At 37.7% G+C, this 14,415-nt stretch overlaps 1 protein-coding gene across 5 annotated transcripts in view; it reads left to right on the top strand.

Annotated features, from left to right (window-relative positions):
• The window catches only part of col12a1a (collagen, type XII, alpha 1a), an 84,460-nt gene that overhangs the window by 60,477 nt on the left and 9,568 nt on the right, over positions 1-14,415 (top strand). For all 5 annotated transcript variants that reach the window (XM_084096030.1, XM_084096028.1, XM_084096029.1 and 2 more), the window contains 14 exons: positions 530-673; positions 826-990; positions 1,079-1,117; positions 1,236-1,374; positions 2,775-2,917; positions 3,187-3,296; positions 8,235-8,393; positions 8,676-8,753; positions 10,561-10,647; positions 11,089-11,142; positions 11,274-11,369; positions 12,480-12,533; positions 13,089-13,142; positions 13,361-13,414. In XM_084096030.1, the coding sequence (XP_083952156.1) occupies positions 530-673; positions 826-990; positions 1,079-1,117; positions 1,236-1,374; positions 2,775-2,917; positions 3,187-3,296; positions 8,235-8,393; positions 8,676-8,753; positions 10,561-10,647; positions 11,089-11,142; positions 11,274-11,369; positions 12,480-12,533; positions 13,089-13,142; positions 13,361-13,414 (1,376 nt within the window). The remainder of the gene's footprint in view (positions 1-529; positions 674-825; positions 991-1,078; positions 1,118-1,235; positions 1,375-2,774; positions 2,918-3,186; positions 3,297-8,234; positions 8,394-8,675; positions 8,754-10,560; positions 10,648-11,088; positions 11,143-11,273; positions 11,370-12,479; positions 12,534-13,088; positions 13,143-13,360; positions 13,415-14,415) is intronic.

A 14,415-nucleotide genomic window follows, 5' to 3' on the forward strand; every position in this document is an offset into this window, starting at 1 on the left:
TCTGATGCCAAGTAGCCTATTCAGTTTGTTATGTGAAATGTGATGTTTAATAAATAAGTAGTATTTTGACTGTACCACTTCTGCTTCAGCGGCACAAGATGAGAACACATATTATTTCTTGGGTCATAAAAAAGTGTCAGAGTTTGCAGAATGAGCTTAAATCTGGAGTAAGGGCTCTTTCCTAGTGCATATCTCACGCATATTGCAATAAGTCGACAGAACGCAGGTTACTGTGTTTACATTCTGGGGAACCATGGGTTTTTATCTAGCTGTTCTGATTGGTTAATGCTTAAACTGTTTATGTCTTTACTCTGATAAAGGAAAACGGGTTAAAGGATTAGTTCACTTTCTGTCCATGCCTTTTCAGCGCTACTTTTTCCTGACAATAGTTTAACACCAAAAGAGCATTCGCTGGTGCAAGTTGTAAGTAAATTGGGCCCTAAGTGTTTGAATGCTGTTTGGCAAAAACAGAAACAAAATCTACGAAATACTTAATATCTTGCACTGTATATGTGTGTGAATGCATTAGGTGTTGCGCTGAAGCATGTTGGAGATAAGGTGTTCATCTCAGACAGCGGGATGAGGAGAACCGTTCCCAAGGTTCTGGTTGTGGTAACCGATGGACGTTCTCAAGATGATGTGAAGAAGAGTGCTACTAAACTACAGCATGCAGGTAACACAAATCCCAATGATCATGCATGGCCTCAGTTTCTTCATGCAACATATAACTGCTTATTTTGGGGTGAAATGCGACCCGGGCAAGTTCTTGACAGGCTTTGACAGGCGATGTGTCTCCCTAAAGCCTCGGTGTTGTCTTTTCCACAGGCTTCAGTGTGTTTGTGGTGGGTGTCGCAGACGTAGACACTACCGAACTGAGGAACATTGGAAGCAAGCCGAGCGAGAGACACGTCTTTATCGTTGATGACTTCGATGCATTTGCTAAGATCCAAGACAACCTCATTACGTTCATCTGTGAAACGGCAACATCCTGTAGGAAGTCATTCTTTTAGTCTGCATTGTTTAACTCTAACATGAAAGACAAGAGTAAAATAATTTCCTGATTTTTTTTTTCTCACAGCTTGTCCTTTGATTTACCTCGATGGATTCACATCGCCAGGTCAGAACTTGACTCTCGAGTGCATATTCGATGACTTCCCATCATCATTTTCTTGTTTTCCTCTATCATCACACACTGTTATGCATCTCCTGATTGATGTTTTGATGAAAACGCATAGGTTTCAGGATGCTGGAGGCTTTTAACATCACTGACAGGACGTTTGCTGGCATGAGCGGCGTCTCCATGGAACCAGGCTCCTTCAACAGTTACATTGCATACCGACTCCATAAGGACGCATTCATTTCCCAGCCCACAAAGTAGGTCGGATTGCAGTGCAAGTGTGTTTTCTGAGCTGCTCCCTTACAGACTGTAATGGTATTCAGGCAATCACAGTTATTTTAACCATCTTCAGAGGGCTTGCAGTCTATGGTCTCCGCAGCTTTTTTCCCCCCAAGAAGCATTTCTCCTTGTTTGTTGTAGTAGCTTGTGAGAATGAAGTGTCAGATTTTACAGATTTGGTAACTCATAAAAACATTCTCATGATTGACCTGAAGATTAAATTCATCCTCTGCTACTTTTGAGGAGAAAATCCTATTTTAAAGAGTTTTATGTGGCTTGACTGAAGTGCAGAAGACAAGTTCAAGCAGAAGTCACTGCCAACCGGTTGCTTTTGTGGTAGAAATTTGTCTGGCAAAGTTTTTCTATTTACAGTTGTTACAATAGTGTATTGAACTATTAAACAATAGCACAGAAACTATGTGTTCTGTACAATGTAGTGGACACCAGCATCAGAGAGTCAGGTTTATTATCGTTAATTAAAACTGAAATTATTTAAAAAATATATATATATTAATTTAAATACAGCTTCAAAAAATAATATAAATATGAGATAAAAAAATCATACAAATTAAATCTAAACTAAAACTGAAAATAATAAAAAATAAGTAAATTAATAAATAATAATATAAATAATAAATTAAATGGTAATATTTAAAAAAATATATATACTAAAAATGGCAAAAGCACATAACAAAATTACTAAAAATGAAACTAAATGAAATTTGAAAATATTAAAATAATTTGAAAAAATGTGAAAGCTAATTCAAAATATATAAAAAACTATAATATACATAATACTAAAACTTAAAGTTAATTTATTTACTATTAACTATTTAATTATTTTAAGAACAACTTAATACACACAAACCCTAGAGCGACTGATGTTTCGGGAAGGTCAGATTTGAAGCTTTCAAATGTTATCTCATATCAGAGCATCCATTGAAAGCTGGTTTTTCAAAACTGCGCCAGGTTTGTGTGGCTTTCTTTTTCTGATTGTTTCAATGATGCCTTCCTCCAATATGCTATAGTGAGTGTACCTCAGTTTGTCCTGAGCTCACTGAAGATCTGGTCTGAAGGCATGCTTGATTAATTTATCTTTAATGATGTGTATTCGTGGGTTGGCAAGCAGCAGTTCGAATGGAAACACTCTGAGCACCAGAGAAGGGAAAATACTTTCAGTGTGTTGCGATTTCTCAAGGCTGCAAGTCTGTTTGTATTTTCCTCAGAGGACAGTATGTGAATCTGTTCTGCACTTTTTGATTTATGTCTGGTTTCACTGCACAACAAATTAATCTGCATAAAGCCTTTCATTTTTTCTGTTGTCATCAGACAATACAAGTTTTTTGTATTGATAAACGAGCTGTATTTTTCTTTAAAGGGAAATCCATCCAGATGGTCTTCCTCCCTCCTACACGATGATTCTCCTCTTCCGTCTCCTTCCCGACACCGGCAAGGATGCGTTTGATATATGGCAGATATCAGACAAGAACAACAACCCTGAGGTCGGGCTCACCGTTGACCGTAAGCACCATTTTTATCTTCCTTGTCTCATGTGTGTGTTCATGCAGTCAGCCTTGCGGTGTCTGCTGAACCTCATTTAGAAACCCAGACCCTCTAAATGGGTTCCAGATTTTAGGGTTGCAGTGATTTATAGCAGTAATTGCTCAGAAATGCATAATCAACCCATTTAGTGCATCAATCTCATATTCTTTGTGTTGTTGTTGTTGTTGCCTCATATTTGCCTGGGCACTCAGTGCAGAGCCATGTGTAAGTGTGTGTTTTGTTCTCAGCCTCCAGTAGAGTCATCTCATTCTACAATAAGGACTCCAGAGGGGAAATTCAGAAAGTCTCCTTTGATAACGACCTCGTGAAGAAAGTTTTCCACGGCAGTTTCCACAAGGTAGAATGATTTCACTTACTTTGGTTGACTACTTGGCCATTTAAAGGGGTCCTTTTATGCTTTTTACAACTTTCATTGTAATGATTTTACTTGCTTTGGTTGACTACTTGGCCATTTAAAGGGGTCCTTTTATGCTTTTTACAACTTTCATTAGTGTATAATGTTGCTGCTTAAAAAAGCTCTGCATATTACAAAGCACAAAGTCACTCCAAAGACGGTTATTCTCTATGTCAGTACACACTGTTTCTGAACTCCCTGAAACACCTCCATTGTAGTCTTGAGTTTTCTTCCGGGAATGAATTATATTCCTCATTTAGATAATTCCTTCCCAAAGCATACGCAGAATAAAGTGACAGGGCCTGGTTGAGTTAGTTAGTAGTGCGTTGAAACTCGCAGCTATAGTAAAGTACGGGGCATTTCCCAAACATGCTTGAAGCGATTGACCAATCACAACACACTGCTCCAGCTTGACCAATCAGAGCCCATTGTGCTTTTGAGAAGGAGGAGCTTCATGGAGACAGGAACTAAACGGAGCGTTACTGAAAGAGGAGCTGGAATAATGTAAAATGTGGGAAAAATAAGGTGTGTTTTGAACATTCAAGCATGAAAACCCTAACCAAATAAAGACGTTGTAAAAGGGCATAATAGGTCCTCTTAAAAATCGTCAGCAATGACACACATTAAAATAATAAGTGCATAGGTAACTTTCATAAAAAGCCAGGGTGACTTGAAGACCTGAACCGGTTCTTTTACATGTCCGTCGTTGAATTAAATCTTCTTTATCTTGACTGTGAACGTGCATGTGAATCAAGAGATGGATTTGAACTTGCAGTCTCCTTTTTTAAATACTTCCAGATAGAGCACATTAAGAAAGTGCTGGAATTTCTCTGGAAGAATATTAGTCCCTGCAAAGCAGTAAAGATTGTTTGGTACAGTATAACGATTTTGGAAGCGATGGCTTGTGTTATAAGTCTTGGCTAATAAATTCAGAACAAGTTTCCCGCTGAAGACACGGTTTTACTTCTTGGAGCTCAATGAAAGATTTGTCACTCTTGGTTTGCCTTTCGCTTTAAATTGCGATGTTTATGGCCCATATGGTGAGCGCTCATTGTTGCAGGTTTGTGCAAGAGCAGTTTCCAGTTTGTGGTTCATGAGAGCTAAAAATCATCAATCATTACTATTGAATATGTTGTAAAAGTGGACGTTAATGATGTTATTTTTAAATAAAGGGTTTTGCTTTCTCAGAGGTTATTCTAGGCCCAGTGCACACGCTGAGACTCTTTAAAGCTAAACATGTAATCATTTTGTCATGTTTGTCCCAAGTGACTGCTGACATAGTTTAATTGCTAATGTAAAAAACGTCTGACAACCAGGAGACTGTAATTTATACTAGCGTCTTGGCAAATCAGATTTCAAGATGTGCTAATTTTACATCCACACATGAAAGATTTGGGGAAATTTGAAAGCACAGCTTGAGCAATCGGGGTGAATCTCAAGAAGCCTGGAAAGACCACCGGAAGGTCGAAGAAAATGAAGACGATTTCCCATTGATGTAATACAAAAAAATTAAGTATTTTAAAATATAAAGCATTTAAACATCATTATAGTATTTTTGTACAGCATTGTATTTGTGTGTATAAAAGCTGTAGTGCTGTATCATAGTAATGTGGCATATTAGAATAATCTGTAATAATAATGAGAATTTACAAACAAAAACCAGACCTAAAATAGACTTTATTTGAATTTCTTTTGGTTGTTTGCATGAGATTCACCCATGGACATCATTACAATGACTTCATTGACAAAGTGATGTCATACAGTTTGCATTTTGGCTTATCTAAGGGCCAATTTGTGGTCCTGGGTTCGTGCAGAAAAGCATTGGTTTGCAGCTGTAGTCTACTGTATGTTCAGCAACCACTGGCATTACTAGACTTGAACACAGAACAACAATTCTGAGCTAAGGTTGTGATTAGCTGACCACCTTGGTTACAAGATTACAGACTGGTAACATGCAAAGGAAACCTCTCAGTTTCAGCAAACCCATCAAACATTGGAAAGTTGAGAAGGTTCTTTAAAGTTAAAGAATTTCTTTCTTCTCTCTCAGGTTTGTTTGTGCTTACTAAAGGCCCGTTCACAACAAGGATGATAACTATAAAGTTTTAATAATCGTTTTTATTCTATAGACATCCACACAACAATTATAATGATATAACGACAGAGGAACGATATTGTTGGAATCATTTTCAGAACAATCTTTTCCAGCTGATGAATGATAAAAACATTGACAGCCAATCAGAATCCACTTGACTTTAAGGAGCTTGAGCATTTAAAGTGGCAGGCGACAAGAAAAATAACATTATCGTGCATTGGACAGTAATATAATTAATGTTAAATGCAAATTGTTGGAACAACCCTGTACATATTAGACTACACTGCATAGATCATCATGTGCCATTTGCAATAACAGACATGAATGCTACTTCAAATTATGCATTTTGTTGAAAATAGGCGTGCTATTACTTTTCTAAGTAAATGGCCCAACCTTTATTTTTTATTTTTGATAGACTGACAATAAAATGAACCAAAAAAAAAGAAAAAGAAAAAAAAAGACGAAGCAAAACCCCAGCATATTGTGGAGAGTTTTCCATTGGCAATGTCATGGGATGAATCTCGTGAAGCCTGTCAAGATCACCAGAAAGTCAACAAAAATGATGTTGCTTAAAGAAAGTGCAGCATATGTGAATCCTTATTCATCTTAAATGATGCCGCTGCCAAACCACATGAACATGCATCGTCTGAAGGATTACGGATTTGTAACGGTTAATTTCTTTGTAATAGTTAATAACAACCTAAAAGCCTTTATTATCAGAATTAAAATATGAGTGTCCACAAGAGTGTGTACACTGTGCCAGTATAGTGTTTAATAAGAGTGCTTAGAAAGCCATAGGAAATGAAAACAGCTATTAAAGGGATTCTATGGTCAACCGCACAATACCACACAGAACACTGGCCCCTTCTCGATGCCATTTCCTTCCTTTTATAAAATCCCTCTGATTATGAATTTAGTAGCTAAAATTAATCCATGAATAAATGCTTTCCGAGTTAGATTTGAAGTTCATGTCATGTGAACGGTTTGGAAGCACTCCTCACATGAAGCACAGATTAGACTCATAATGGCTTTTTAGTGTTAATGTGCGATCACATTTACCATTTAACATTTTGTGAGCAAAATCCATTTTTATAGTAATCTGCACAATCAGGTGTTCTACATAGATTTTGAGTTTCGCGTGGCGGAAAAGAAAATGTTCCCTACTTACATTTCACGCATGTTGAAGTCGGTCACACAAATTCACAGCATTGACCAGTGTTAAGGTGCAGTCAAATTTACCATTGCTCGGCCAAATTTCACACGCAAAATCAAGTCACACATTTGGGAGTTTCGTGTGACAGTGATAAGTTCCCCACTCAGATTTCGCTTGTGTTCAAGTTCGCGTGAATCCCCACGTTGACCAACATAAAGCTGCTTGGTTTTATAAGTGTCTACATTCAGCACAACTCTATTGACAATGAACAACGGAACTTTTTTTGTCCGTGATCGCCATCAACGTGATATAATGTATATAAATGATAAAATGCATAGCACACACAAATATTACTAAATACCTTCAGTGTATAATGCATTATAAGTAAAGACACACTGGAAAGAATAGTCAAGGGTTTCATGCACCTCAAATGAAAATGCTATTTGTCTAGAACATGTACTTACATTTCACTTTGCTGTCCATGTAGACAGTAAGTATCAATGCAGCGCTTAAGATTTTGGAAAGTAAAATTTTTAAATTATAGTTTGAAACCACTTCCTGTCTAAAATGTGAATTTACTCTTTGAATTCATAGAAATAGGAAATGGTGGGAAAAGATGGCCAGCCAAAGGTGCAACTATGAAATGGAGGCAGATAGATATAATGATAGTCTGACAGGACAGAGTGAAAGACTAGAGCAGAGCAAGATTAAACCACATGGTGGGCTTTTTCAGACACCCACAGTAGCCAGAATGGGAGGAGAACTGGAGAAAGTGTGAATGCAAAGTACATGGTGCGAACGCATGAGACTGTAGCACTGTTATTTGGCCCTGACCGTTACGACACACTTTCCACCTTAGCAATAATGGTCTCTCAGCTTATAGTTTTTGAATGGATGGCTACAGCATTGTATTCTCAGCTTCACAAAAGCTTTTGAACCTACTATTTGGATAAGCTTCTGAAGCTTTCTATCCGAAGCCTTAACTTCAGACCCTTCTGCTTGTGGGAAGCCAAATGCTGGTTGCCAAAGATGTTGACGGTATTTTGGCAAGAAATATTACCTTGCTTTTGGACTGCTGGTTTACAAAGTGTGAATATCAGATGTATGAGACGGTCAGACTTTTTGACTGAAAATAGGGGGAACGAGCGCATTAGACAGTCAGCCGCAGAATGACATAATAGCAACATGTGGTGATGCTGCTACATAAAGAAAACGTTGTATTCCCCATATGGAAAAAGCATTTCAGTGGTTGCATCTGCATGTAGAATCTCAAAGTGTATTCAAAGGGGAAATTACAGTTGGTAAACCAGTTAATATTATCTGCTGACATGAACATTCGTATTTGTGTTCGACAATTGGCATGTCTTTACATAATGAACTAATTAAACTCATTATAGTTGGACAGAAACTGTTATTGGAAGAATTGAGAGCGTAACTCTAAACATAGCTCACAGGCCGTAGGGTTAATGTTGTCATGGGAGAATGGTTTCGGAAAGGATGACTTCTGAGAATTTTTTGTCAATCAGGCAGTTTTGTGAATCTCTTTTATAAAGATTTACGAACCAACCCAAGATGTCTAGAGTACTGAGTAATGGTTGGATTGCACCACTGAAGTATTTGCACTTTATTTTTGCAGCTTCACATTTCTATTTCACCGAAAAATGTCAAACTCAACATCGACTGCCAAGAGGTGGCTGAGAAAGAGATCAAAGAAGCCAACAACATATCCACAGATGGCTATGAAGTCCTTGGAAAAATGGCAAAGTCTGGTGGTTCAAGGAAGCAGTCAGCCACAGTAAGCACAGATTGCTCATTCCCTTCGATACAGCCAGAGATCTAAACATGCACTAAACTATTAATCCTATGAACATACCCTGCCCTTTCCTTTGTCCCCTCATCCTCAATCAATTGCATGTCCTCCCACCCATTCATGCCTGAACGGATTCGATTCTCTCTGTATTCCTTTTCAACACACTGTTGTGTGCATGTGTGCATGTTTTGTTTTGTTTTTAACTCCCGGCTCTCAGTGCGAGCCATCTGTAACATCCGTTTGTGTTCCCATTTTTCTCTCCCGCAGTTCCAACTCCAGATGTTTGATATTGTCTGCAGTTTGGGCTGGACAAGTCGAGACAAATGTTGTGATATTCCAGCAATGGTAAGTAGGGATTGTGTATAGATTGTCATCTTGACGGATGAGCTTTTGTCTACTGTTTGGTCAGTACGCTGATGGCTTTTGGTGAAAGAACACTTGATAGTTGTAACTGAGAAAAGGCCATTGAGTTTTGCAGACTTCACAAGATGTTCCCCTTAACACAGCTGTCAAGCTTCTGAGCAATTCATGGCTGTGTTTCGATATGACTTCCTTTTTCACGCTGATTGCCCTTCTCCATAATGTATCTTTGCACAGTCCCCTTGCAGCAATATGTCATTCACTGTAAAGCAGTAAAAGGGCTCTCAGTTCATAGGTTAATCTTCCTTAAAATCATAGAGAACTGTAACACATTAATGCATATTTCACTTTATGTTAGTGATGAGTAAAGCAATGCTCATCAGACTATGCACTCTATTTACATTGACTGCATATACAATTGAATTTTCAGTTCCACACAATTGGTGGATTTAAATGAACTTCACACAGTATTTACTCAGAGGTCTAAAAAAGGGCACTTGGCCATTACGGAAATAGCATTAAAGGGATAGTTTTCCACCCAAAATGGAAAATTCTGTCATCTTTTCTTTCCCTCATGTCCTCATGTCTTTCCAAACCTGTAAGGGTTTCTGTCTTCCATGGAGCACGTGGATTTTTGTTATTGGGTGAACCGTTCCTTTAACATTTGTCTTCACTGGAATTAAAGGGCTTAGCCAAACCCGTTCATTAGAAGGGAGTGTGCACATACTTCTGTCCATGGAGTGTAGCTGAAGGGCAGGTAGATGTACACCATTGAAGCCAGTGCAGCATTTAGTTTTTATCTTTGCTTAAACTTACTTGAGATTAAAAAAAAAACTGTGAAATTTACAGTAACAAAACAGCAAATGTGGTGGGCAGACCATAAAAATACGTTAGCAACTTAAATGTATGATAAATAAAAAAGGTGTATATTTCATTAACTGAAGTAAAATCAGTTTTTTACCTTTATATTATACTGACAACCACCATGAAAACAGGTGGTAGAGAAAGCCATATGATGAATCAAAGTTCATCACAAGTAACTTTTCCTCAAACTGATGTCAATATTACTATATAGAAGTGACACACAGTTCACACAAATTCAAAACATCATCAAGGTAACTCAAATAATGCAATAAACATCACCTAAACAACATAACATAAAACCCTAATGTACTTAACCGATAAAAAAAAGCATTAAATGTGAGTTTTTAAAAAGAGGATTCTAGGAATGTCAGTTTATGGTTTTTCATTGTAAATTATAAGATGACTTTTTATTACATTAAATAACATGAAATGTCCCATTAGATCTATTATAGTTTTTCTCAGTATACAAATTGCCATTAACCATTTAACAGTTATTATCATCAAAATTGCGATAGTTTTTAACAGTGTACATCACGTCAAGTCAAGTCACCTTTATTATAGCGCTTTATACGACACAGACCGTTTCAAAGCAGTTTTACAGTGATAACAGGAAAGTGATGCATTTCGGCTGTTGTTCAGCTGAAGTCAGTTCAGTGTTGATTCAGTTCCGTTGTAAAGATCATCAATTATTACATTAGCTCATTTTCTCTATAAAGCAGTTTTACATCTCATCGTCCAGTTCAGTTTTCATACAGTCAGATCAATAACATTGCTGAATATTAAGTATATTTAAGAATATTAAATTAATATGATGTAATACCAGATGTCTTTATCTTTACAGTTCTTTTGCTTTTTTAGTTTTTTTTTAACGAGCTGTTTAGTGTTCAGTGTTTTCAGCAGTGTTTGATTTATATCTCCATCTCTGTAGCGAGAAGAAGCCAAATGTCCCGCTCTTCCTCACTCCTGCACATGTGCTCAGGACAGCATCGGTCCTCCAGGCCCAGCGGGACCTCCGGTAAGATCATTAGAGTCCCCTGATGTTTCTCCTGTCTCTGAAGTCATCATGCTACCGCTGCAAATCTCACTTCTGATGATGGGGACGAAAATGTCCAGAGTTCAGGGATGGTGGGGTCTTTTCCCCAAAGCCTCAGCGCTGTAATTTCAGCCCTGCTCTTTACATTAAGCTCAGGAATACGATTATGGGGCCTCTTCTCTCTACACCATTATGCATGGATTGAACATCTGGGATTACCGATGGTTAACAGCACAGCGTGAGCTAATGACTAGTGACTTACTCATGTATTCGCTTATAGGTCAGAAAACTGACGTGAAGACCACTGAGTAGGCTTGGACCTGTGCACTTAGAAACATCACTGTCTTTAGAGCCATTATAAAATAATGAATCCTCTGAAATCCACTGCCACTGAGATTCTAAGCATGCCTCTTTTTTTTTCAGGGTGGCCCCGGTACGAAAGGCCCACGAGGTGAGAGAGGAGAGTCTGGCCCCACGGTAAGCTCATCCTTCTTCTGAAATGGCCTGCAAATGGTCAGATACTCTATCAGTACCTTAGAGAACCAGTTTCTCTCTTAGCACTTCTTCCTAGAGTGTTTAACTGGATAAATTTAACCCATTCATTTCAGGGTCCAATGGGCCCACGTGGGGAGCAGGGTGCACCAGGTCAGATGGGACCTCCAGGCCCACAGGGTCCTAATGGATTGTCTATTCCTGGTGAACCAGTAAGTAAAACGCAAAACTTTGCATTGTGAAATATTGTATTGCCCCTCATTGACCCTAACTATTAACCCTTTCCTCGCCAGTGTTTTTGAAAGAAGTTGCCAGCCATCGCCAGCATTTTTGATCATTTTCACAAAAATTTCTATATTTTGTTGTATGAATATCTGAACACGCAATATATCAAAAGAATGAACAGACCCTCTGCTTAAAAACAAAAACAAAAAACGTTTTATTCTAGCTTAATGCATTCTTTTTTATCAACATCTGAATGCAGGTAAGTTTCATTAAATAAAGCTAAAAACTCATTTTTGTTGAACACTACATCCAGATCGAATTCAGAACGATGATCGAAACATCCAGTAGATGAAGTAGATCGAGTCCATCAACACCCGCAAAGCTTCACAGTCTAGTTCGTCTTGGGTCGACATTTCAGTCAGTAACATTAGGCAGATTTGATTTATATGCTGTTTAATGTTGGTGATTGCGTCATTTTACATGTGCATTTGCTCACATAAGCTATCGCTTGTTTCTGCTTCTTCTTCTTCGCCTGTGTTTTGATCAGGAGATTCAGTACTCTTTCAGAAGATGTGTAATAGCGCCCCCTACCATATAACAGTGAAAACACGGAAATCCAGAAAATTCCGTCAATGGCGGGGAAAGAGTTAATTAGGATCTTTCTTAAGCCTGAAACAGTGTGATTGTTACCTTTAAGAGAATGTTGTAAAAATAAAAATAAGACAGTAACTTATTGTTATACATTGATTTAAATGAACACATTTAAAGAGGAAGATGCAGGTTAATTTGTTTAAAACTAGCTAAAAATGTTCTGTTTTTATGTTATGTCATACTTCTGCCTTTTTCACTTAAGCGACACCGATTTCTACTCTATTCATTGAAAGTGTTTTCTGTTTCTCTTTCTTGTGACCTTAAAATCCTGGCCCTGTCTGGCTACAGTACTGTATAGTGCGGGTCTAATTTATGACTAAAAGCTCTGGACCCATTTATTAAACTGCTCCCTCTGTCATCCACGTACAGCCGAGTTGTAAATTCCTTTGAATGTCATGTAACAGAGGAATGAGTGTGAACGCTTGCTTCATTTCTTCTGTTTTCAGGGCCGGCCTGGACCTAAGGGAGACGCCGGTGACTCCGGTTTACCTGGACAGCGAGTAAGTGCTTTTTTCTTTGAGCTGTTTTTAAGCAGCTTGTGAAATCTAGTAAATTGTGGTGCACAACAGCTGTGTTGGATTCTGAAAGGTTTCATAAACAGTGTTTAATGTGCTTATCAGATAAATGGCTTTATGATTGGATCAATGCTTAAGCTCAGAAAATTATACCACACTTAACTTTACCTATTAAAGCACTGAACAATTGGCAGGCACAACGCAAGAGCTCTTAAAGCACATCGCTTAACAAAACAGAGCGGAACGATTGCTAACACCTTCATCATAACGTCATTTTATTTTTGACTTCCAAGAGAAATACACAGACAGAAACACAAATGACTGTTCTTTTTGCTGTACAGGATGAAGGCATTACTTTGCAAGACGTTTATTTGTACATGTATTCATATGGTTCAGTTGCTAAAGCCTTCCTTCTCTTCCATGGAAAGGTTGAGTTTAGTCATATCCTGACAATTTCTGAAATTGCTCAGGTTTGATCCACGAACCGCTACTTTGTTGTTTGAATGATGAATGACACTAAGTATTTTTCCTTCTTCCAAGGGCCCTGTTGGCGCTCCAGGTCCACTCGGTCCTGTTGGGCCTTCTGGTGCAAGGGTAAGAAGTTTTTGACGTGTACCTTGAACTGGTTTGAAAGAGCATGTTTTCAGTCTCGTTCTCTTGTCAGACCGAGTTAGTCGGTTGTGTTAGGCCCATCTCAAGGGTGTGTTTAAACCTCTCCCAGAGGTAAATCATCTCCAGGATTGAACAAATCTTTGCTGATTTTATTAGCTCTGCATCTTGTACAGTTCATGATGACATATGTTGTTGTCCAGGGTCCGCCAGGAAATGAAGGCCCATCTGGACCAAGAGGTCCATCGGGACCAATGGTATGTAATGTGGAAGCTTTTGGATATCTGACGAGTGCGAGACCGTCATGTAGCCTGAGAAGTCAGCTGAAGTTTCTGCCATACATCAAATGACCTGTTCCTCCTTTTGTTAACTTAAATACTGTCTTTCACAAATGCAGTGATCTACAAGGACTTTTAACAAAGTCACACTTAACAGTGTATGAACTCCAATGTAGCACAAAACAAATTGAACCGTTTTTGTTCGTCATTTGAAACATTAAAATAAGACATTTTGTAATATAATGCAAAGACATTTACACTTTTAATATGGCTTCAATGTCAAACTACACTGGAAAAAAAAATTGGTGTAGAAACAATTTTCACTCAGAAATTGTTAGGAAATTTCACAAAAAATTACAAGGAAACAGCAAGTAACAATGAATTAAATGTGAAATATTGAAGTGGAAAGACTGAAGTAGTATTTTCTTGTAAAATGTTCTCCAATAATCTTTGTTTTATTTACAAAAAAAATAAATAAAAATTACGCTGTGCTTTTTGGGGTAAAGCTTTATTTTAAGGTGACATTGGGGACATTAAAGTTGGGGACATTAAATTTAACATTTAATTTAATATTCAACAATATTATTGATCTGCCTGCATTGACACCATTATATGAGAACTGAAATGAGCTGGACGATGACATCACAGTTTTCTCCAGAGTGGCTATAATATAAATTAACTAAATAATTAACTTTTTTACAACACTTACTTAAGCTGGACTATGATGCTATTTTCTTCTGGAAACTAACTTTGTTGCATTATTTTCCTGTTATCACTGTAAAGCTGCTTTGAAACAATCTGTATTGTAAAAAGCGATATATAAATAAATGTGACTTGACTTGACATAGTTGCATGTTACATGTCTTATTATAGTAATAACAGGAAATTATGCATAATTACAATCAACTGACACTAAACCTTAACCCTATAGTAAGTACATGTAGTTTAATATTATGTTATCACATTATATCAATGTCATC

The sequence above is a fragment of the Abramis brama genome (assembly GCF_963993115.1).
Source record: "Abramis brama genome assembly, chromosome: 21".
Classification (NCBI taxonomy): domain Eukaryota; kingdom Metazoa; phylum Chordata; class Actinopteri; order Cypriniformes; family Leuciscidae; genus Abramis; species Abramis brama.